Source organism: Eleutherodactylus coqui, chromosome 1 (assembly GCF_035609145.1).
Source record: "Eleutherodactylus coqui strain aEleCoq1 chromosome 1, aEleCoq1.hap1, whole genome shotgun sequence".
NCBI classification, from domain to species: domain Eukaryota; kingdom Metazoa; phylum Chordata; class Amphibia; order Anura; family Eleutherodactylidae; genus Eleutherodactylus; species Eleutherodactylus coqui.
Genome location: NC_089837.1, coordinates 526004293 through 526028340, shown reverse-complemented (window position 1 = coordinate 526028340; position 24048 = coordinate 526004293). Strand labels below are relative to the sequence as shown.

General features: G+C 49.6%; 1 protein-coding gene across 2 annotated transcripts; it reads right to left on the bottom strand.

Moving 5' to 3' along the window:
• Positions 1 to 1383: 1383 nt before the first annotated feature.
• Positions 1384 to 21067, bottom strand: PPME1 (protein phosphatase methylesterase 1). 2 transcript variants are annotated; one of them, XM_066588347.1, is made up of 15 exons: positions 20967 to 21067; positions 15790 to 15887; positions 15361 to 15454; positions 14337 to 14429; positions 14132 to 14189; positions 13994 to 14045; positions 11188 to 11342; positions 10331 to 10421; positions 10178 to 10243; positions 8996 to 9125; positions 7156 to 7285; positions 5743 to 5787; positions 5296 to 5360; positions 4068 to 4135; positions 1384 to 3628 (listed from the first exon to the last, which is right to left on the bottom strand). In XM_066588347.1, exons 2-15 carry the CDS (start codon positions 15882 to 15884, stop codon positions 3610 to 3612), a joined length of 1161 nt encoding a protein of 386 aa, XP_066444444.1. In that variant the 5' UTR covers positions 15885 to 15887; positions 20967 to 21067; the 3' UTR covers positions 1384 to 3609. The 2 variants fall into 2 exon arrangements, with proteins under 2 accessions (XP_066444444.1, XP_066444445.1); XM_066588348.1 differs by having other exon boundaries at positions 15790 to 15884; positions 20967 to 21056.
• Positions 21068 to 24048: the final 2981 nt, after the last annotated feature.

Below are 24048 nucleotides of genomic sequence, written 5' to 3'. Positions count from 1 at the left end.
ACACTGTCCTATATTAATTTTTGCCTCAAAAGAGGCACAGTGTCTTATGTTCTGGGGGTGTCTAACAATACTCACCTACCGCCGACATGCCGGTCCCCGTGCTGGTCTCGGTCGCTGCTGCCGGCTGCCGCATTCTCCTTCAAGCAGACAGAGCAGTTATTCCTGGAAGCGGGGCTTGAATACCCCGCCTCCAGGAAGCCAATTTTCTGATTGGCTGACGCAGCGCTGGATTAACCAATGAGTGCTGGCACCTGGATTAACCAATCACAGCGATTCAATAAGGTCATTGAAAATCATTGACAACAGATCTTGAAATTGATGTTGGAAGCCGAAAAACTGAGCAAGCGGAAGGATCTGAGCGCCTCCGACGAGGGCCAAATCGTAGCTCAGTGTTCCCCACCTCCAGTCCTCGGCGCCCCCAACAGGTCAGGTCTTCAGGATTTCCTGTCTTACATCGGTGATGTAATTATCGTCAGTCCTCAGATATTGCCACAGCTGTTCTTACTATAGGAGATCCTAAAACCATGACCTGTTGGGGGCGCTGAGGACTGGAGTTGAGAAACATTGTGGTAGAGAACGGGGTCTTGTGGGGTGTTGCCAGTAGGTACTGGTCAATACCTACCAAAAGTCTCCGAGGAAGGATGACCGGGGACAAGGTGATGGGCACCTGAGGCTCTTTGATGTGCCGGTGGCTAAGGTCACTAGTCTTGTCTGAGCCCACTAGTACAAATTACTGATAAAGTCCCTGCTGGTGAGGATAGGTAGGCGTTACATTACACAGGACAGCGGGGCTCGCTGCAGACCGGGCACAGTGCCCATATGACCGCTGTCCACTGCCAAATGTGCCTACGATGGGCACGAGAGCAAAGGAACTGGAGCATGGAAGATGTGAATCATCAGATCAGGTCCGTCTTCTATCATGCGGACAACCGGGTGTGTAACGTACCTGGGGAAGAGGTGGCACCTGGATGGGAAGAAGACAAGCCAGCAGGGGGCAGTGTGATGGGCAACGAGCTGCTCAGGTCCTGGCATGATGGGGAGGGACATGTACTACCTGCCTATTATACAGACCCTTCATGGCAGTGGGATTCCCTAATGTCAGCGGCCCCTACCATCAGGATAATGCACCGACCACACTGCAGGAACTGCTCAGGGGCAGAGAGGTGAGGAGGACGACTTCTCCTCCCAGATCTCATCCGATCCACGGAGGTCTTACAGGATCCGGTGCCAACGTCTTGTGCGGGTACCCCATATTTCCATGTAAACTGGGTCCTGCTTGCTGACGCTCCTTGCTAAAGAGCTGTTGGACTTCGCCCCTCCATTATTGCAGTATCTATGACCATGTGTTACAGTAACTCCACCCCTATATAATAACACACCGGATGACTGTACAGCCTTTATTGTGGCCTCCTGATTGTACACTCCACTTCGGTCGGACAGTCGGGTTGATTTGTTCTCAGATTCTGTCCATAAATAAAAGGTTTTACATTCATTAACAGAAAAAAAATAGTTGACTCTGGGCACAAAGCAAATTCTGTTCATAGTGTAAAGTGAATGCGAGACGCGACCGCGGCGATGATGTGAGAACTGGTGCAAACTGACAGCAGCAACATAGGAACAGTCAGCAATGTTAGACTGGCAAATGCCGGCATCCTGCTTTACGTTCTGAGCCGAGGATGCTGAAGGTTGTTGCTTCTGGTTGGCGGAGGTGGTTCATGTAGGGGGCAGAGCTGCCAAAGAACAGGTTCTGATGCCAACTGATGGGCACTGCTTGTGCAGACCGTATCTATTCCTTCTGCTCGGGGAGAGGATAAGCGGCTGCCGGCCTTCCCTGGCAGACACTTATCTCCTGCAAAAAGGATCAAGTATCATGAAATCAGACGTGCCTGATCCTTCTTACCCCGACATCTACTCGCAAGGAGACGCAGGAAGCTCCCATACCCACCATACAGCTGTCCAATCGCCCCAAGACCCTCAGCTGCAAACCAGTTTAATCTGATGTATTGTACCGCAATCTACATATCACCGATCCACAGGGTAGGTGATAGAAGTCCTAGCAATGGGGGTCTCCCTGCTGGGACTCCCCCCACCCCATTCCAACAGGGTACCGTGTCCCCCTCTCCTCCTCGCTGCACCCCTGGCGTAGGAGGCTGAACGGAGCAGTAGTCATGCACACTCCTCCATGCACTCCAATAGGGCTGCGGTAAATAACCAAGCGCACCTCTACTCCGCCACTTCCATCAGCCCCCATGAAATGAACAGAGTGGCCAAGTCACTACAGAGGGGTGCAGCAAGCCCACAATGACGAGAAGAGCGGGACATCTGTTCACGGTGGGGGTCCCAGTGATAAATCCCCAACAGCCAGAGTTTCAGCATCTATCCTATAGCTGGGCGATAAAAGTCAATTGTGCGGTTCTTCCCGGTTCAATGGCAGCAATCATGTGCTTCGAGCGCATGAAGGGGTGACGCTGCCGTTGCTTCCAGGATCAGAGCGGCGGCGCTCAGCATTCAATTCTGTTATACACCTTTTTCCGGCCCCTGACATTTTTTTTAATCTCAGAAGCCCCTTTTAACAAGGTGCCCGGCCCCGTGTGTGACGGACCACAAGTACCACAAAACATATGTTCTCATCTGTCCACAGTTCTGTTTACTTCAGTGCATCATCCGGGTTTCGCATCCTTAAAAAAAAGTTAAAACAAATTTAACAATCCTGCAAGATCGCCGGCGTCTGGATGCTGTGAGCCCACGGAGGCGAGTCTCATCCGCAAATCAGGCCAGAACAATGTGTGTTTCATGAGAGTCATATGAGACGACGGCTGTGTGAATTGGCACAATGACTACTCTGGGTCCGTGTGCGGTCTATGTGGAGTCTGCATACGGCTGCCCTAGGCTTAAGAGCTCATTCAAAAGGGCGTAAGTACACTTACGTGCGCAAGTAGGGTTAAACAAACATATATGCACTTGTGAATGAGCCCCCAACCATTTTCATGACCACCATTTGCAGTCAGTGAATTGATAACTCACTACTAGTAAGACTTCTCACAGCTGACGGTTGGGGTGCTGCTCACAGAGGATTGTATAGACTGATACAATGTAACGGCTCCTGAGCTGCGGGAAGTTTCTCTTTAGCTGTACTCGGCCTATACACCCTGAAATCTGCACATGCAGAATAGCGCTACACATCTGAAGAGGCTTGCATCTAGAATCAGTAGTCGGCCCCTCTTGTGCACCGGAGGTTATAAATTATACACTAAAATTATTAAGAAGAAAAAAAAAAGGTTTGCCCAGTTCTCTCTCACCACTAGGGGGCACAGGTGGCCCCTTAGAAGCCTGTGCTTCTCCAAACTGTGACCATAAGGTATAATGGAGATAAGCAGTGGTCACTTCCGAGTAATCGGTCCACTGAGGTCCGGTTTTGTGATGAGTGCGCCAACACAGCAACAGCGCCCCGACCAGGAAGAGAAGAAAGAAACACCATGGATACTTGACGGTGGCATTTACTGATAGAGGCGTCGCTCTGCTGCACCAGGGACGATGAAGAAGAACCAGGATCATCACTGCCGCCTCCGGAGCAAGTTATTTACAAGATGGTTCTGTGGCCGCGGGGCACTAACAGGTCGGGAACACGCTGCAAAACAGACAGGAGACAACTAAGAACATGCAACGATATTAGGACAGGTGGGGGTCATAAGGAGGCGTTCCCCCACTAGAGACCCCCCACTGCCACCGGCAGTGACGTCAGCTTAATGGAGCAGCGGTTGCACATGCGTGGTGCCACCCCACTCATTTCAATGGGGCTGATGGAAAGAGCAGAGTACCAGCGCTACAGTATCTCCGGCAGTCTCACTGAAAATGAGTGGAGAGGTGCGGTGCATGTGCGACCATCGCTCCATCCAATCTCCTCCTCACTGCAGGGGTGCAGAGAGGAGAAGGGAAACCAGACCACCATTCTAAGAATCGGTGTGGGTATCAGCAGCAAGACCCCCACCGATCAGGCTTTCATTACCCATCCTATGGATAAAGGGTGGACTATTGCGGCACAACACCTTTAATGTTATTGCTCTTACCACTGAAATCCTCCAACTGGTTCTGCAAATCGATGACGGACCAAGAAAGTGGCAACCGCTTCAGCAACCTGCGCAGAAGAGAAGTCATTAGCGAGGCGCCAAGAGACAACAGGGGGACTTACCAAAGCTCGTGTCTGGATTTGGTCCTAAAACGTGCATTTCTGGTCTAGCTACTGTCCACCCGATTTATGAACCCTGTGCGCTCAATGTTTGTTTCTATCTGTATGTCAGGTCACACCATTTTAATTGCAGCCCAAGTTTGTAGACCTGATTTAGGTGGCGCCGCAGTATAGACTTCATTTAGAACATGAAACGTTAAAAAAAAAGAAGTTTCAAAACTACTCCGAGCCTGGAGGGCATGCTGTGAGCACCAACTGTCATAATGTAATATGCTGCATGCATCTCAGGCATGAACATAACCGGAACGTCACTACAAAATTACGTATATGATAAATCTCCCCTACTAGACGCATATAGGAGCTACATCGCCACCTGGTGGACAGTGCATGGGCCCCAACCACAGGTGCTCATGACTTAAAGTGATATTCCCATTTTATAAGGTGATCTAATATACATTGCTAGAAAATGCTAACAGTTTATGACTGGTAGGATCCAACTCCTGGGACCCCCACCAACGCGGAGAACAAATGGGCCTTAGCGCTGCATCCCCTTCCCATCTGCACCAAGGCAGATCACGGTGCAGGGCAACCTCAGGTGGGGGTTGGGGGGGGGGGGGTGGATGCAGAAATCAATCGGCACTGTGCCCCTTCAGTCTCAAAGTAGATGGCAAAGGCCTAGTGATTTACTCTGGATTAGGAGACAGTGTCCGCTTTCTTAAAATAAAAAAAAAATAATAATAAAATGACAGAATTGGTGTTTTTTCTCCCTGTTCTCCAAAAAAAAAAAAAAAACCTTCAAAAACAAACAAACAATACAATACATTATAGGTATTTGAAAAATGGTACAAATATAAAAAGTTCAGCTCACCACACAAAAAGCAGGCCCTCATATGGTCATGTGCACAAAAAAATAAAGTTATGGCTTTTGAAAAAAAATCACTGCGTCCTTAGGTCCAAAACAAGGACACATCCTTGTGGGGTTAACGTATGGCAGAGTCAACGCCAACTCCGCTGTCTGAGCCTCGGTGGCGGTCACAGGGGTTGCAGCCACCAGTCTGATAGTTTTGCCCCCCCCCCCCCCTTTACACTGCACCCCGTGAGAGTCTTACTTTATCTGGAGCATCTTCGTGTACAGCATGGCCGCACTGCGGGAGGACCTGCATCTGGAACTTTCCTGGAATGGAAGCCAAAAGACATCCGTGAGCAGAGAATTGTAGACCCCCACAAAAAACTGCAAGTCCTCCTCACACAGACATGGAGTCCGGGGTAAAGATCTCACATGGCGAATTCCCACCCAACTGACGTAAGCAGCAGTTCCAAAAGCGAGACGCTTTGCCATGTGCGGCTCTAGAACAATGGGGGCACCCATGTGCTCTGGAGGACTCTGCACGCCCGTGTATTACATGGTCACCCAATAACTTGAGTGGGCAGCATGTAACACCTCTGATCTGTGGGGTTTTACCTGCTGGACCTGGCAGGGGGCTTACAGTACACAAATGATAACAGAGGGGTTAGAAACATGGAGAGTCCATGGGGCAGAAGTGAAGTGGCCTTACCCTGCATCTGTCCTATTGTGAGGTCCTTGTCCAATCTGTCCACACCTGAAAAACAAACCGTACCCGTCATGTGGACATATATGTTGCCCATAATAGTTGTGCTTTACTAGAGTCACATGTAATATAATCCTCAGATACATGTAAATGTAGGTACCTAGGTAAGTGTATTCATCTATAGACACCGAATAGTCACTTTATTAGCCCCCATCTGGTAGCGTTGGACTTGGCCTTCAGAACGGCAAAGGTTTGTCATGGTGTAGATTCCACTCATGATGAAACCGTCCTGCGAACAGGAAGCTTCTTGTAGTCCCTGCAGATTAGATGGAGGTGCTGACATGTTCTGACCGGCTGACAGGAAGGGGTCAGCGATTCATGCTGCTTGCTCCAAATTCAGCCCTCCCATCAGCAACAGAAATCTGGGTCCATCTGATCAGGAGATTTTTTTCCGCTGCTCAGTGATACAAGTTTTGCGCTCTTTTGCTCGCTGAAGTCTCGCCTTTGAGTTTCTCTTAGACACAATGGCGCTGGAACTGGTCGCCCGCTGTTATACCATCCGTGCGGAGGAACGGCGAGTTGTGCGTTCGGACACGTTAGTTGGAGTCCCAGCGTTGTATTCAGCTGACTGTGCAGCCTGTTGGTCAGAACGATTCCTGACATCCTCCTCCGACCCCTTTCCGTGATGAGTTGTTCCCGTCCACAGAATCCCCTTTCGCTGGATGTTTTCCTCAATCGCGCCATTCTCTGTATACTCTCCACACCGTTATACAAGAAACCCCCCACGGATAGCAGTGAGGCCCCCGGCTAGTCTAGCACCGATGACCGGCCTCGTTGGAAGTCGCTCCGATCGCTGGATTTCCCATCTAATGTGGATTCACACTGAAACTGGTCCATGGAAAACTGGTCGTGATTTTATGCTGCACTCCGGGGTCATGGGGAGAATTACCATACAGGAAAGCGCCAATCGTGAGACGGACGGAGATCTAATAAAGTAGTGATTCTATGTATAACATATACAAGGTGTTGTCAAAAAGCCAGATCCAGAGCTAAATCCCAATACTGGAGTCCTAGATAAAAAATTACAATAGCTGCTGCTATGACTGAAGTAAGGAAACACAAGTTATAGCAATACAGCCTATGCGAAAGTGTACTGGAAGTGGTGGCTTCCTGCTATGGTGGGGCAGGCCATCCAGGAAGTCGTCCACCATCGTCAGCAGGAGGTTCAGGTTCAGATCAGTTTTGGGCCTCCTTCCTGTACGCTCTCGCACAGGCCCTACTTCCAGAACTTCAGTTTCCTTATTTCAGCCATACAGCGGTCCCGCAGGACTTAGAGAGACTCGGTAAGGGGATTTCGGCTTCTCACATATCACTCTTCAACCTTGCAGTTGGGTCCCCGGGTCCGCAGACGTCACTCACCTGCCAGCAGAAGCTGTTTAGGAATTGAACAGCCGAGGAAGAGGTTGGAAAGACCCTTGAACCAACCTTCCCAATATTTCTCAGTTTTCGACAGCTCAATCCTCCAGGTATAGGGGCGCTCCTTTTTGGTCTAAATAATCCCCCCAAAACCAAGAAAAAGACAGAAGATTACAAGATATCCCGGTCTCAGCAAATAAAGGCTATTAGTATAATGAAAGGTTACAGAGTTCTCCAATATAGCAGTCACTGTTTATAGGGGACACCCCCCCCCCACCCTCAGGGTACGATGGACGCACAGGTAACGGATACAAGACTGACAACTCTACTGTAAGGCCGCCTGCAGACGAGCGGGTCGGATCCGGCGGCAAGGATTCTCGCCGCTGGACCCGACCAGAGCGCCTGCAGGGACGAGCGCGTACTCACCCGCGCCCGGCGGCCCCGGCTCTTTCATGTGCCGGCTGCCGGGCAGTCAGCGCATGCGCAGACCGGAGCCGGCGGCCGGGTGACTGACGTTTCTGTGGGGGGCTCTGCGAGCCCCGCACAGAAATAGGACATGACGCGGTTTGTTTGCCACACGAGATTTTGTGCAGCCAAACCGCGGCCGTCTGCATAGGAGTGCATATTGTAATGCACTCCTATGCAGGTTTTCAAGGGCGGAAAGCCCGCCGCAGAATTTCCGCCCGTGTGCAGGCGGCCTAACAAGCCAAGCATCATCATACATCAGTCTTGTGGTGCATCACAATTGGTAATGTTTAACCATTGCACCAAACCAGAGACAACGCGGCGGCCTGCTGACTGGTACCAGAAATGTAGCCAAAATCTAAGACTTCCCATCTACAGCGTACCGCGCCGGTCTGATATGAAGTTGGTTTTCCATGTAGAACATTACAGGTTCACCACAACCCCTTAAAGTCCTCACCTGTATCGCGGTGCCATTTAGGAAAATATCGCTCGTGTATGAGCCCATTCAAAAGAGTGGGGTTCATATCTGTGCTTCTTGCAAAGCACAAATCTCGTGCGAGGCAATGAAAGAAGAATCCCTCGCATTCACGGGACTTTCACATGGTGGCAAGTACAATATCGGGCTGTGAATCAGGGCCCAATATCGAGCTTGCCAGTGTGAAGGATCTCTAAGAAGACAAACTTCCAATCGTTTGAGCGCTGATATAATGTACTGCATTATACTGCATTCTGACAAGTCCAACAAGACATGCCACAGGTACACCTCGATAGGCATTCAGAAGGCCATGGGCTGCCATGACAACTCTACGGCACCCCACAATCTTATCGTTAGAGGGCCGATCTGGGGATTTAACTTTTGTCAGAATTGACAGCAGCATTTAAAGGGTATTCCCGCCAATCGCGGCTGTTGCAGCCAGGTATCAACTTTCAATGATTGACTCCTGATCTCGCTCCAAAGAAATTCCGCACCCTGGGTGAAGGGGTTAAATCTGGCACCTGTTTTTGACAAAAATCGCAGCAGCCCCTTCAATCCGTTGATCGACGAGGCTGTCAGGAGTTGGACCCCCAATAGTCTATTGCTGAAAGGATAAACCGTCAATATTATAGGACCAGAAACCCATTTAATCATTAGGTTTTACAAGCCTCCAAGGCTTGGATCATAGCAGCATTAACAGCGGTGTGCAGTTTCTGGATCAGTTATCCCTGCCCAAACAGACCAATCCCATGACAGAACCACCGGACGCCGGGCAGACTACAATGGGGGTCTTTCCGATTTCCTGTTTTACTAGACATACTGCACTATTTTGGGGATATTTGGCCGCATCAGTGGCGGAGCGCCCAAATCGTACCTCCAAAGCAGACATGAGCAGAGCTTTACCTCCGTGTCATCCTCTTTCTTCCTTTTGTTAATGGACTGCCCTCCATTCTCCTCTTCATCTTCTTCCTCTTCTTCAATTATTCCTTCTACTAAAGCTTTCAGTCCTTCAGGACTTGTGGCCTCTTCACATCTGCGGATAAAGCAGAACTCACTTATTTTTTCAGAAGCGACACCTTTTTGCATTTTCGACAGTAGCGCTTACCATTAGTCAGGAGTAAATCTGCCCCTCTATGTAAGGGAAGCTTTAGGTTGTATTCACATGCTGCAGTCAAAACCACAACAGGAAACCTGCACTTGTATTACAAGTGGTTTTAAATGCAGTTTTTCCTGTGACCCCAGTAAGAGCGCGGCGTTCCCGATGCGGTTATTTTTGCAATGAGTGAATACAGCCTTACACTCGTTTTTCACATCTCCAGTCCTCTCGCCCCCCAAAAGGTCATGATTTGAGGATACCTGTGGTAAATTCTGAGGCACTGACAGTAATTACATCCCGTGTGCAATGCTGCGGAAATCCTGAAAACCTGACCTGTTCCGAGAACTTGAAGACTGGAAAAACGGTGCTTTATATGACCCAAAGTCCATTTTCTGCAACGGTTGGCAGTAGGATCCTTCTACTTTCCGAAAAAGTCAAACTTGTTTTACGCGGTCAGTTCACACAGGACGGCCATCTTCCTTGACGCCCCTCAACAAAGCGTTGTACAACCAACCCTGGTTTCACTTTATCGCCTCCAACAAACTGATTAGCAACTGCAATGGAATCCTACATCTTCCTATATACTTGGCAGCTGCACCACTCCGGCAGCATGAGGATATGATGTCCGCAGCAACCAATAGATGTGTGCAGGCCTGACATTTCCACAGGCTGTCATGGTCACATGAGATTGCTGTGAACATCATATCATCAACATATCACCGTCAGCGGACGGATTTACCTGCCACAGGTACAAACTCCACTTCCTAGTGGAATGGTGGCTTTTTACCTGCCATTTTGGATCTTTGCATTAGTATATAGCTAAATACGGACGCTGGCAGCGATATTGGAGTGACCCGTCAGAAAGCTACAACAGGGGGCCCCACTGAAATTACCATGTGCGCTGAGCGGAGGATGCATGTTTATGCGGTAGCTAGGAGCAATCAGCCTGCAGGCTGCACTAATGCCCACACGGGCAGCTGAATACTCACTGCTTGACTTGTCCCACCATGGAGACCCGAGCCGAGTCCAGATTCCGGATCTGACCACTCTTCACACTGAGGAAAGACGTCAGTCAGTTATTTTATTATTATCCACAACAGTACACGAGCGCATCACATAAATAAGCCTTAGAACTCACTGACCTCCATTCAATGGCGTTCTCCAGTGACTTAAAGGTCTTTGGGCGGCTGCGCAGGAAGTTCTGCATACTGTTCAAAGCGTCCATTGCAGTACCTGAGGAATGGGAAAAAGCTTTCACCAAAGTATACGGGTCCTTTTACAGAGGACACACGACGGCCGTCCAACGGTAATCACTTTAGTGCTTTCATGTAGCTATTTGGTGAATGGAGGCAGGGCAGGCCGGAGATCGCTGCAGCTGCCCACCTCCAATCAGCAAACAGGCAGTCGTTCATAGAGGATCTGCCTTTTTACATGGACCAGTTGTCTTCGGTTTTTATGCCACGAACGATAAGCGAACAAATTACTGTTCACTCGCTGGCATCATTTACACTGAACGATTATATCTGTGATGCAGCAAGAATCTGAACCATTATCGTTCCGTGTAAAGGGGCCCCAAGTATACGCAATGATCTTCTCATAGCCCTACATGTAGAGAAGAGAAGATTTTTACAACTGTAAGACCGTAAAAACGCAAATCCCCCACAGAAACAACGGTGCCCCGTTAGTAGCTGCCCGAAGGCTCGGTCTCTGCTCTCTTGCAATTTACTGATCACTCAAACTGTGTCAAGTAAATTTCCTAATAGTTTGGCCCCCGAGTTAAAATGTCAGGGATGGCAGCTGAGGCTGAAGGAACATCGATATAGCGTCTATATACTCCCAGATTACGGCTGCTGCACCACAGAGGAGCAGATACAGACTTGGTACATAGTGCAGTGCCGCAGTAGGGATCAGGAGGCGGCGGTCATGATGACAGTATATGTGTCAGCATCTCTTCCTCCTCCACCAGTTACATCTGTCAGAGTTCGGCCACAGCACTCACCTTCCACAACGTCGATCATGCACAGGCCCAGCAGACTTGGGACGAGATTAGCAGCGGCAGTGTGGACAGCGATCGCTCCCCCCATACTGTGCCCAATCAGCATGATGGGAGGTGGGAGGTCTCCATACAAGGCTTCCACCACATTTCCAATGTCCCTGTTAACATACAACATCATGTATGAGAATGACTGACATATATATGTGCAGGAAAAGCTACTGGGCACAAGAGCTCCATCATCCATGGTAATGTTCTTTTGGCCGATCATCAGCCGCATGAGAAGACCCCAGATCAGTCAATAAGCGAGCAAATGCTCAGTCATTGGTTGATTGCACCTTTTGTGCAGCCCTTAAAAACATTGCTGTCGACAGCTCATCTTCCCGTGGGATCAGATCTGCTGCCGTACAGGTAATGAGCACTCGTATACGCCATCGTTTATTCCCCATATCTTCTGAATTGGCCCGTGACAAGGCATGGCACACAGGTGCTTGATGATTGGCGCTCATTATCGGGACATTTACACAGTACAATGTGATCAGATTACTAGGCAATCAGTCATCTCCGTTATCACTGAGTTGTTTTGCTTTTTTTATTCAACCTGACTGAAGGGGACAACTCAAGAAGCATTATTAAAGGGGTTGGACTAAAGCCTAAAGTCATCCTCTATCCACCACAGAGGGGATGACTTCATGATTGGAGGAGGCAGACCGCTGTGATCCCTACTGATCCCGAGAACTATGGCCCTGACAGTCCTTGCGTGAATGTAGCAGAGGAAGCACACGCACGCCGCCGCTCCAGTCATTTCAATCACAGGGCCAGAACTTGCTGAATACTCTTTTTGCGGTTTCCATTGCTGTGATTGAAATGAATGGAGAGCTCAACACTTCTGCCCCTTGATCCTGGGATTGGTGGGGTCCCAGCAGTCATAAGCTTGTCCCTTATCCTGTAGGTGGGGGGATAACTTTAGAATTTGGTACGGCTTCTTTAAAGGGGTTGTCCCACGCCGAAACGGGTTTTTTTTTTTTCAATAGCCCCCCCGTTCGGCGCGAGACAAACCCGATGCAGGGGTTTAAAAAAAAAAACGGATAGTGCTTACCCGAACCCCCGCGCTCCGGTGACTTCTTACTTACCTTGCGAAGATGGCCGCTGGGATCTTCACCCTCGGTGGACCGCAGGTCTTCTGTGCGGTCCATTGCCGATTCCAGCCTCCTGATTGGCTGGAATCGGCACGTGACGGGGCGGAGCTACGAGGAGCCGCTCTCCGGCACGAGCGGCCCCATTGAGAAAAGCAGAAGACCGGACTGCGCAAGCGCGTCTAATCGGGCGATTAGACGCTGAAAATTAGACGGCACCATGGAGACAAGGACACCAGCAACGGAACAGGTAAGTGAATAACTTCTGTATGGCTCATATTTAATGCACGATGTACATTACAAAGTGCATTAATATGGCCATACAGAAGTGTATAGACCCACTTGCTGCCGCGGGACAACCCCTTTAACCCCTTAATGACACGGCCTATTTTGGCGTTGAGGACCAAGCGATTTTTTGGGATTTTTCCATCTCCATTTTTCAAAAGCCATAACTTTTTTATTTTTCCGTGGACGCGGCCGCATAAGGGCTTGTTTTTTGCGTGGCGATCTGTAGTTTTTATCGGTGCCACTTTTGAGTATATAGACAATATCGTAAACATTTTTTTTTTTTTTTTTTTTAATGATAACAGGGAGAGAAAACGCATCAATTCTGCCATAGATTTTTTTTTTTTTTTACAGCATTAATCATGCAGCATAAATGACACACTAAATTTTTTCTGCGGGTCGGTATGGTAACAACGATACCAAAATTGTTATTTTTTTTTAGGTTTTTACACTTTTTTGCAATAAAACCCCCTTTTTTTGGAAATCTTTTTTTTTTCTCTATAGCTGCATTCAAAGTCATGTAACTTTTTTATTTTTCTATGTACGGAGCTCTTTAAGGGCTTATTTTTTGCGAGACGAGCTGTAGTTTTTATTGGTACCATTTTGGGAAATGTACAGCTTTTTTGATCACTTTTATTGCATTTTTTGTGAGGCAAAATGCTAAAAATTAGCATTTTGCCTCTGTTTTTTAGCGGTTTTTTTTACGCTTTTTGTCGTACAAAATAAAAATCGTGTTCAACTTTTTGTACACGTCGTTACGGACGCGTCAATATCCAATATGTGGGGTTTTCGTTTTTTTTCCCTTTTTTTATGCTAATATTAGAAAAAGCATAAAAAAGGGGTTTTTTACATTTTTTTTTTTTTTTTACACTTTTCTTTTTTTTATACTATTTGAGTCCCTCTGAGGGACTTGCAGCACTGTGCCTATGATCGCTGTCATAAGGCATGGCAAAGCTACTGCTCTGCCATGCCTTATCGCTTGTACAGCGATTATAGGCACAGGCAATACAGGACGCCAGTGTCTGGCGTCCTGTTGCCATGGTGACAGGCCGGGCTCTCGCGATAACATCGCGAGTTCCGGCCGGAGACACACAGGGATCGCGATCCCTCTGTGAACTCTTTCCCTGCCGCGATCTACTTAGATCGCGGCAGGGAAGGGGTTAACAGCGGCGGGCGCATCTCCGATGTCCCCCCGCTGTTGGAGCGGGACGCCGGCTGTGACTGACAGCCGGCTCCCGCTGCGGGATAGCGCGGGATCTTATGTGATCCCGTGCTATCTCCAGGACGTACCAGGTACGTCATGTTGCGGGAAGTATCCCGCTACCATGACGTACCAGGTACGTCCAGGAGCGGGAAGGGGTTAAAGCATCTGTAAAATCCCCCAGACTCACTGTGCCATGGTCTCTGCCGACAGGTCCTCGGGGTTCTTCACCTTAGTTTCTCCTGGAAGAGAAATCAATCCACTAAGACATTTCTGGCAGGCAGAATCGGCAGACAATACTGTGCAGGACAACCGGTCTGGTGCTCACCGTGGCCCCGCTGGTCTAATGCAACGATTCTACACTGAATCCGGCTGATAATCGCATTCTGGGTGAAAGAAAAAAAAAAGTCTAAATGTTGGATGTTCAGAGCAGAAGTCTGTAACGCGGGTTGTCACGGACGATTAGCCTCCAGCATTCTGACCTCCATACTGATTGTTTCCTTCACAGCATCAGTGCCCATGTCTATACTCACAGTGAACACTGCCCAGGACAGCGCAGAATGTCCCCCTCCGTGAAGCAGTAACAAGACGGGTCCCTCCGATCCACTCTTGTAAATACGAAAGCTGTGTTTTACATTAAGGAAATGATGGGGGCTGCGGGGTCCGCGAGATACAAACAACTACAGTCACACAGCGAAGTATAACCACCAGAACAATAGGGACTGGACCAGCTGGACCTGGACGACCCGACGCATTTGACCAAACGTTCCTCTTGTGCACCCCCGTCGTTTAGAGTCCCCGTAACAGAGGTTACATTTGAGGGGGACTCACAAGAGAACGAGGACCCTTGACGGGTGCTTGTGAGCTTCTGTGTTGTGGCCGTAATACTAATACCTCGTGTATATCGTTATTTATCAACAGATTTGTATTTGGCAGTTTGGCCTCACAGGCTGGAGGAGCCTGGGGTGTCCATGCCAATGTGGTAGAGGGCGGCCCACCGATGTAACAAATAGGCTGTAAGCCTGTATGAGGGGCCACATTTATTAGTTGGCCTTACACCTTCTGTATTATGTATACATGTACGTTTTCTGTGCTGGACGACCGCTCCTGCCATTTAGGGATATGTGTGAGCGGCTTTTAGGTCAGTGTTGTGCACCTTTGCAACGCTCCTCCATATTTGTGCTTTGGCCGATTGCATCTCTTGCACTGGGGGAGCCCGGGGTGTCAGTGGCGCATGGTTTGCTCTCTGTCATTCTTCGGCCGGCTTCAGCTGTAGGCTTTGGATATGCATTGGGCGGCATCCTTGCATATATGTTTTACCTGTTTAGCCGCTCCCTTCCTTGGTTTGGTCATGTGAGCCGTTGCTCATTAGCACTATGTACCTGTTTAAAGCTCCTCCATGCAGCATCTGAGCCTTCTGCCTCCCCATCTTTGTCCTTTCACTATTTGGTAAGTTTGGCCATACTGTTCTGGGATCCTGTAATAGAGGTTGGGGCAGATATGGGACCACCAACCATAAATACCCCCATTATTTGCACACACTTCAGTAAAGGATATATCTTTGCCGGTTTCGCTTTCTACGACCACGTCTTCCATGGACTCGAAGTACTGGCTCCAGGGAACGGGGGTGAAGTCTCGCTTTCTTCCTGGCCTACAAACAAGCACAATGATGTCATTAACAGGAAAAAGCCTTTGAGGCTCCTCAATGACGCGGCCCCCTCCCCACCCCAGGTTTATCCCCTCCCCACTCGCCAACACGGCTCTCTGAGGGAGTTGTATTCCTCAGTGGTGATACTTACTGTACGACATGATCTACCGAAAAACCTTTAGAAAATTCTAAGTGGAGTCAAATGGAAAAAGGGGGAGGAGGGGGGGGGGAAGGGGGGGCCGTGTTTTTATGGCGTACAATACCAAATTTATATAGTTTTTTTTTTGGGGGGGGGGGGGGGTTGCTGTACAAACACACCAGCTCCGCCCGCCTCTTACCCCATTCTCATCTTGGACCCGGACTGCAGGCCGCTGGGCATAGGTGGTCGTGGGGGTAACCGTCCGAGGTGGAGCTGTTTTTCCATGGTAGACATCTTCTGTGGAAGACAAAAAAAAAAAAAATCAGCTAAACGAGACGCAAACACGAGCAGCGCCAGCCAATCAGAACGCAGTGTGTAACGCCCAAGACTACCAATGCACAGTGTGCACCGGAGAGAGAAAGGGATGGTGCCGCCATCTTGAAAGACCGAAAGAGAAAGCCACAAAGTGGAAGTGGCAGGTAATCCCACCGCCCCCCGCTGATGCGGAGACCAGAGCGCCGCTACAAGGACACTACTGACCTCAATCAGGACAGAGAATGCCAGGGGAGCGTCCTCAATACCCGGAGGTGACCGCAGCACAACTTATGACATCCCATCGGGGAAGTAGCCATAGGTAACAGTTTAACATTCTCGCATCTCACTCGCCTGCCCCTCCCACGCCGTGCGATGCTACTGCCAGCCCCATCTAAAACAATGGGCAACGCGTTCAGAGGGGGATGTCCAAAGATGGGACAAACATCGCTCAATAGGGGTCATATTCACGGGATTGAAAACTCCCCGCCTCCCCCAAGGGATTGCTCTGATTGGCTCTGAGGATTGCCTTGGCCAGACAGAACCAGCGCCAGAAATAGATGATTTTGTTGGTGCTGACAAGTGCCCGGCAGCCTGCCCAGAGCTCCAGAGAGCAGCAGCGGGGACCCGGACGGCGCCAGCTGGGTGAGCAGTGCGTTTTTTTTTTTTTAGGTAGTGCAGCTAGCGCTTGCGTTTAGCGCGGCCAAAGACGTGGTACCAAATTATGCCACATTTTCAGCAGCACTGAAACCGCTGCCCATTCATTTCAATGGGCGACGCAGGGCTGAAAACGGCCAAAGATAGAACACGCATCAAAGCTGTCACAGCGCAGCGCTCAGCCTTGTGTGAGCGGCCCCACTGAAATGAATGGAAGCGTTGTACAGCGCTGAAAAGGCACCGCTAAGCGCTGTACAAAACAGTCCGTGTGAGGGCGGCCTTGGGCCTCATGTCCACGGGAAAAATATGGCCGCGCGGATGCATTTTAAATGGTCTTTTTTTTTTGCATGCGGGAAATCCCCCCCCCCCCCTTCCCGTGTGTGCTCCGTGTTAAAATAGAACATGCAAAGTTTTTTTTTCCCCCGGCGCATAAAATCCACAAATCACTTAAAATCCCATCTGCAGCTATTTAATTAACCGCGTATGGTCAATGCTTTCTAATGGGATGCGGATTTGATACACATAATTTCCCGGTGGACACGAGGCCTTCGGTATGTTCGCGCGTCGCTGATTTGCTGAGTTCACACTGGGCGGTTTCCGGCGGCCACTAATCCCAGGATTAGCCAGCCATGTGGACAAAATTTCTCAGAAATCTTGTCCACACGGGACGGTGAATCCGCCGTGGCAAAGCCGGCAGAAGCTGGCGCAGATTCGCCAGCCGCAGAATGTCTATTTTTTTTCCCTCCACTGCAGCCACGCTCTCCTCTATGGGAGTGCCGGCCGCAGTGGAAAAGCGTGCGGCCAGGCCGCTTCAAAACCCGCGGCTAAGTGCCACGGGTTTTGAAGCAGCGGGTTCCCGGCGAAAATCTTGCGGTTTTTCACTGCCTCCAAACCGCGATATTTTCACCCGAAATCCGCCCAGTGTGAACCCAGCCTTACAATTTGAATTAAATTGCAGATCTGCACCAAAATCCACAGCAAATCAGCGACATGTGAACATACCCTAAAGTAACATCAACAAACAAACCTCCCCGCAGCACGACGACCAATCAGAGCGATCGGATGAAATCCACGCCATAAGGCCGCTGACATCTCTGAACAGGACAACATTAGTCAGACGCGTCTAGTAGAATATTAAGGGGGGGCGTTGGACTGATCGGAATCAGTCGGGACAACCTCCGGCCATATATGCGAGGCTGTACACGGGTACCACGGCTGCGGTAGCGGTCTTACGGTGCTTTCCATTAATCAGGATCACCTTCCTGACACGGAGTACAGGTTACTGCGTTAGCCGGAGCGTCACCTACCAGACCAAGGAGGATGCAGGGACTGTGGGAGTCCATGAGCCCGAGGACATCCCACAGAACCCATACGTGGCCGTCCCCAGTGAGCATCACGGACCCCCGGCATGTAGAGGGCCGATCTCCCCGAGCATCCGAGTCAGGGTCCGGTATATCAGGCTCCCATTTTTGAAGGGCTGTCTCCCTCAGGGGGCAAAACATTATGTCACAAGCTAGAGAGTGGTCTCAGAAGATTGGCGCCTGAGCCGGCCCCTCCAACGGGGCCAGGACAAGGGCCAAACCGCTGACCTGGGCCCCAAGGACACAATGAGTATCTAAGAAGTGCCCCCCTTCCACAATATCCGAGGACAGCGGTGATATCATAGCGGCGCCGGAGCGTGGAGTCTGGAAGGTGCTGCAGCTGCGGAGGAGGTTTGGGGTGAGGGTTGGGGACATTTAGTCACCTCATCAGATAATAAAGGGACAGTATTGCAGACCCTCATTAGGTACAAGTGGGGTAGCCAATTGGGAAGCAGAGACCCTCAGACTCTGCTCAGAGCCCACCACTCTACACCAACAGCCCCCATACACTGCCTGACTGTCCAGGTAACAGTAGATGTGAGGAAGGGGCGAACCTCGTGAATACGACGCCTCCTCCGTGTGCCCTGCTGGGAGGTCATTGGTGAGACTCGGTGAGAGCGGCCATTTATAGCCTTCCGGTAAAGCCACCAATCCTGAGGGCTGCAATCTGGTTGTAGAGTCGATGGGAAAACCGGCACAAAAATCCATGTGATGAGAACAAGGCGATCACAGGGTTATCCCCGCCAAGAAACGGGAAGGAAGCCAATGATAAACAATGGAGAAGCCCCCCGCCGGACGCGCCTCTCCTGGTAACGTCACAGAAGAAACGATCCTCACTTATGACCTACAGAAGACGCTGCAGCCCCTTCAATTAGCGGATCTGCAGATCCCCACCAATCAGGTACATTATCAGAGAACACTTCCATTGAAGGAGAACTCCCCACCTCCTGTGGCAACCTGTTCCACTCACTGATCCCCCTCACTGTCTAATATCTAATCTGTGTCTCCTCCCTTTCAGTTTCATCCCATTGCTTCTAGTCTTTCCTTGTGCAGATGAGAATAGGGCTGATCCCTCTGCGCTGTGACAGCCCTTCAGATATTTGTAGACAGCTATTAAGTCTCCTCTCAGCCTTCTCTTCTGCAAGCTAAACATTCCCAGATCCTTTAACCGTTCCTCATAGGACATGATTTGCAGACCGCTCACCATCTTGGTAACTCTTCTCTGAACTTGCTCCAGTTTGTCTGTCTTTTTTAAAGTGGGGTGCCCAGAACTGGACCCAGTATTCCAGATGAGGTCTGACTAAGGAAGAGTAGAGAGGATAATGACCTCACGTGATCTAGACTCTATGCTTCTCTTAATACATCCCAGAATTGTGTTTGCCTTTTTGGCTGCTGCATCACATTGTTGACTCATGTTCAGTCTATAATCTATTAGTATACCCAAGTCTTTTTCACATGTGCTGCTTAGCCCAATTCCTCCCAGGTTGTCCCTGGTTGTAGAGCTGACAACGGGGTGTGGCAGGGTGTTGGGATGTCACCAACCAATCAGTACGGGCATCGCAGCTTCTGGACCTCCCAGAGTCCACTATTGGCCATGTTATTGGGGGATGGAAGCCATCCGGTGTGTGCGGTGCCGCCACGTTCATGGAGACCTCAAACTGACAGGACGTGGACAACGAAGCCTTGTAGGAGCTGTGAAGACATCACACACATCGTCTGCCCTCGCTCAGGGGGTCTCACAGGACATTGGGACATCCATCAGTACCAGAACCCTCCGTAGGGACCGGCATGTGAAGGATTACCATGGACGAGTGGTAACATCACAGCAGTGACTGCACAGCGGCGCCTGCGATGGGGCTCGGAGCGACGGACTGTAAGTGAGTGGAAGCAAATCCTGCTCACACGTTGCGGAAATGCTGCAGCTCCTTTCGACGGCTGAAGACGTCTCCATGGAACGCTATATTGGGGTGTCTGCAGCCTGCCAGGGGCCGACAACGTCCGATGGAGCCGAAGCGCTGCGCAGTGGAGGTGCGGCGCTCTTCATACTCGTACAACCCCTTTAAGGCCTCCCGTCCACGGGCGATTGTTCATTGGCGTAATCTGCACGCGGGTAACGCATAAACCGCTGGCCATAGGAGAACTGTGGAAGCGCAGCGCGATGCACAGGAGCGGACAGCCATGGCGAATCTCTGCGATGAATCGCAGTGACAATAAATGTTCTCCCGCAGCGTTATAACTCCACACCAGCGGACGGGCGGCCTGGGTGGGGGTTCTCCTACAGCTCTCTGCCGCCCTCCACAGGGCGGGGATGGGGCTCTGATCGCTGGGGGAGGGGCGCTTGGCTCTCACCATAGACTGCGGACGGAGCGGCGGTTACACAGCGCCATTCTTAGGGAAAACAAAGTTCTACTCCTGTAAGATTTGATGGTATGATTCACATCAGCTGCTGCAGAACCTCTTTAAGAAAAAATCAGAAGCTTCATACATGATCTTAAACACCCCTTTCCAGAAGCTTCTGCACCCGCGAGGTTCACTACACGGAATCTGCGGATCACCAGATGATACAAAGCTCTGCGGCCGTGTGGCGGGCCCGTAAAATCGTGGGATCGTCATGTGACCTCAATGGTTTCCCACGGGGGCGGAGCCGCACGACGAGCAGATTGTAATCAGCGCGTTATTCCCAATATGGCGGTCATGCGAGTGGCGCCGGTGTTCTCGCCGGCTGAGTGACATCATGTGATGTCAAACAGGATTCTGAAATATTCCTTTAAGGATATCAGACGGCCAATGGCGTAATATGGTTATAATCTACAGCGCGGCGCCGCGGATCCGTCATCACCACCCATGTAATAATAGCATCACTGAGGACAACCATCGCCTCGGTGTTATAACAGAGCCGGTTATTATACTGCAGCAGCCACCATTATCACTGGCAGCCCAGCTGGAGTATTATATGACTATTATACCCCCATGTAATATCAGCCACTCCCCCTCCCAGGCCACGCCTGCCCCGGTGACCATCCCCCACACCGCCCGTATCACGTACCGTCACAGTCACCGTCCCCTCCAGGCCTCAGCCCACCAGCCACTGGGGTTTCCGTGGAGACAGCAGGCCCCGCCTACTAATTGCAGCTCCCGGAGCTGACGTCATAGCGCACGGCATGCTGGGAGACGCGTTCCGTCTGAGTGGATTTTCTTGTTTCTTTTTTTTGCTTTTTTTTTGACTATACAACAACTTTATTCTTAAACACAAAATATTTTTTTTCAAAACGTGTAATATCTTTATTGGTATAAAAAATATGAACAATAACAGAAATAGGAATGAAATACAATTATCACCAACTGTAATGGAACTACAAGTCTCAGCATTTTGACGTGGAATTGCTGCCACTTTTCACGTCATTTTCAACTGCACATCAAAATCCGCGTAATAATGAGTGGATTTTGGTGCAGATTTTTCTAAACAGAATATTCTGCAGCATCTGGTGGAGTACCCCTCCCCCCCTGTGTGTTCACACCTCGCTGATTTGCTGTAGATTTTGGCGCGGATCGTTAGCAGATTTCTGCAGCACAGTTATCCGTGAACGCACTCTTATGTGCCCCGCTGAATACGTGCGGAATATACGCATTACACAGCAAACATGCACGGACCTGCGTGCTGGCTGTGTATGTTATACACCCACCGGCTGTATTGGTGCGTGTGACATACGTGATACACATCAAAAAAGGACATGCATAATATGCGCATTAAAAAAATCGCAGATGTGAGCGGCCCAATAGAAACCAAATATTACTCGCGTGAAAAATCTGTATGTTATGCGCGGGACACGTGCGCCCGTGTGAGCGAGCCCTCAGGGCAGGTGGGTGCGATACTTTCACAACACACAGTGGAATTTGCCATGTGGAGGATTCCCCACCAAATCCGCATGTTTATTGTAGATTTTTTCTGCAAGGTGGAATATCCTGCAGTGTCCTGCAGAATATCCCACCCTGTGGAGTATTGCCCTCGGGCCTTTTTCACAGCTTTGCCCCCGTGATTTTGTAGCGTCAGAGATGCTTCTCTCACCTCTCTAATCTCGCGCCGCTACCCCCCCCCCTCTTCCCGCGATAAAATCAAGCAGTTTTTTATTGCGAAAGTCAATAGGAGTATCTAATGTTAAAAGCACATCGCACGAAAGTTTGTGCGATAAACAAGGAGGCTTCATGGGCAAACATGGCGCATCACAGTAAGAAAAAACTTTCTGACGGTGAGAATGGAACAGGTTGCCACGGGAAGTGGGGAGTTCTCCTTCAATGGAAGTGTTCAAACAGAGGCTGGACAAATATCTGTCTGCGATGATTTAGTGATCCTGCACTCCCTTCCAACTCTACCAATCTATGATAGAGCATGCCGCAATTTTCTTTTCTCGCAATATTGTGTGATATACATGATAATTAGTTAGTATAAAATGTCTATTGATTTGTATAAACCAAATGTATTATGCTATTGTAATGACTTTTAACTTTGTGGAGGTTAATGGCCACACAATCTCATCATGGTATTTGTTGGACAATGGCATGGTGAAAGATGTGTGGTGTAATGTTAGCTGAGTACATAAAGTTGCACAAGCAGCCTCTAAGAGTTAAAGGTCATAGTGTTATATGTATACCTATATTCAATACTGAGTGTTTTCCTAGCCTTCTTCCACACCCAACACTGAAGTTATTTAAACAATGAGTTGTCACGTACACAGGAATTCCTTAAGGTTGCCTGCATGCTAAGAAGACAAAGTCCAAGTTGAGTTGTCACGTACACAGGAATTCCTTAAGGTTGCCTGCATGCTAAGAAGACAAAGTCCAAGTTTCATCGGACTTGAGGAAGGGTGGGCAGAGAGGCGGGAGATTCTATATGATCCGACAAATGAGAATCTTATATGTTACTGATGTAATCTGTTGCACGCCCATTAAAGGGCAGGTGTTATGTGTTATAATAAAAAGCCGGAGGCTCTACACATTGTAGAGACTCTCCCGGTTTAGACCAGCATTTGTGTCTGATCTGGTCGATGATGTGTGCACACTATACAATTTGGAAGCTACAGAAATACCCCGAAACCTGCTGGAGAAAATATGATCTAGCACAATTGCATCAGTAAAAACATTGCAAATGTGAAGGAACCCATTGGAAAGCATCGGTTTCACAAACACACATTTTGTAGCGATGTCGCATCACCGCAAAATCACGCGATTGTGTAGCCCGTATGAAAGTAGTCAAAGCCTATCTTCACATGGTCATTCCCGGCCCGATATCGCACTCTCCAACATGTGAATTCCTCATAGATGTTTTTGGAATAACACCTCCTTGCATCACTTCAGGGAAGACACAATGACGGCCGCGGCGGAGAATCACTGACTTTCGCCCATTGTTTTTAATGGAGAAGCCGCGCATCTCGTGCACCCAGGATGCGGTGCTGCCGCCGGCCCACTTGGTAACAATGGGCGCTACGATGCGAGAGCACGCACAAAGATAGAAACACGCCATGATTTGTTTCCCGCATTGCAGTGCCACGCAGGAAAGCATCGCTCATGTGTATGACCCCTCAAGAGAACGGGGTTCATATTCGTGCGAGATTCGTTCGTCCCGCAACGCCCGTGACGCCGGCCTTAGGCTGTACTCTTATATTTCAAAGCAACAAACATCACAAAGCCCACGATCACAATGTTGCACTGCAATCGGCGCAAGTAAGACAGTGACCGCGGTCGTGTTCCGATGTGCGGATTGCCGCGACCGTCACGCAACAATTCCAAGAAATACGGCAGGATGTGGTTTCACGTCACAGTAGCATCAATGCGCGGCTTGCAATGCGACCGCATTCACTTCCTTCAGATACTTAGAAAGCGGCGCGACCCTGCGAACTCTGGCCGTACGATGTGCGTCGCACTCAAAGCCACCATGTTGTTTTTTACTGTTTCTGTAACATCCATAGAATTTGGATGCAGTGGCAGCGCACATGCGCAACCGCCGCTCCGTACTAACTACTCTTCGCCATGGACTTCCGTAAGATGGTTCTGAATGATCGTAGCGCTCAGCGGTCAAACATTTATACAATATCTTGCTGATAGGAATGTTTATGGCAGGACTCAGAATAAGG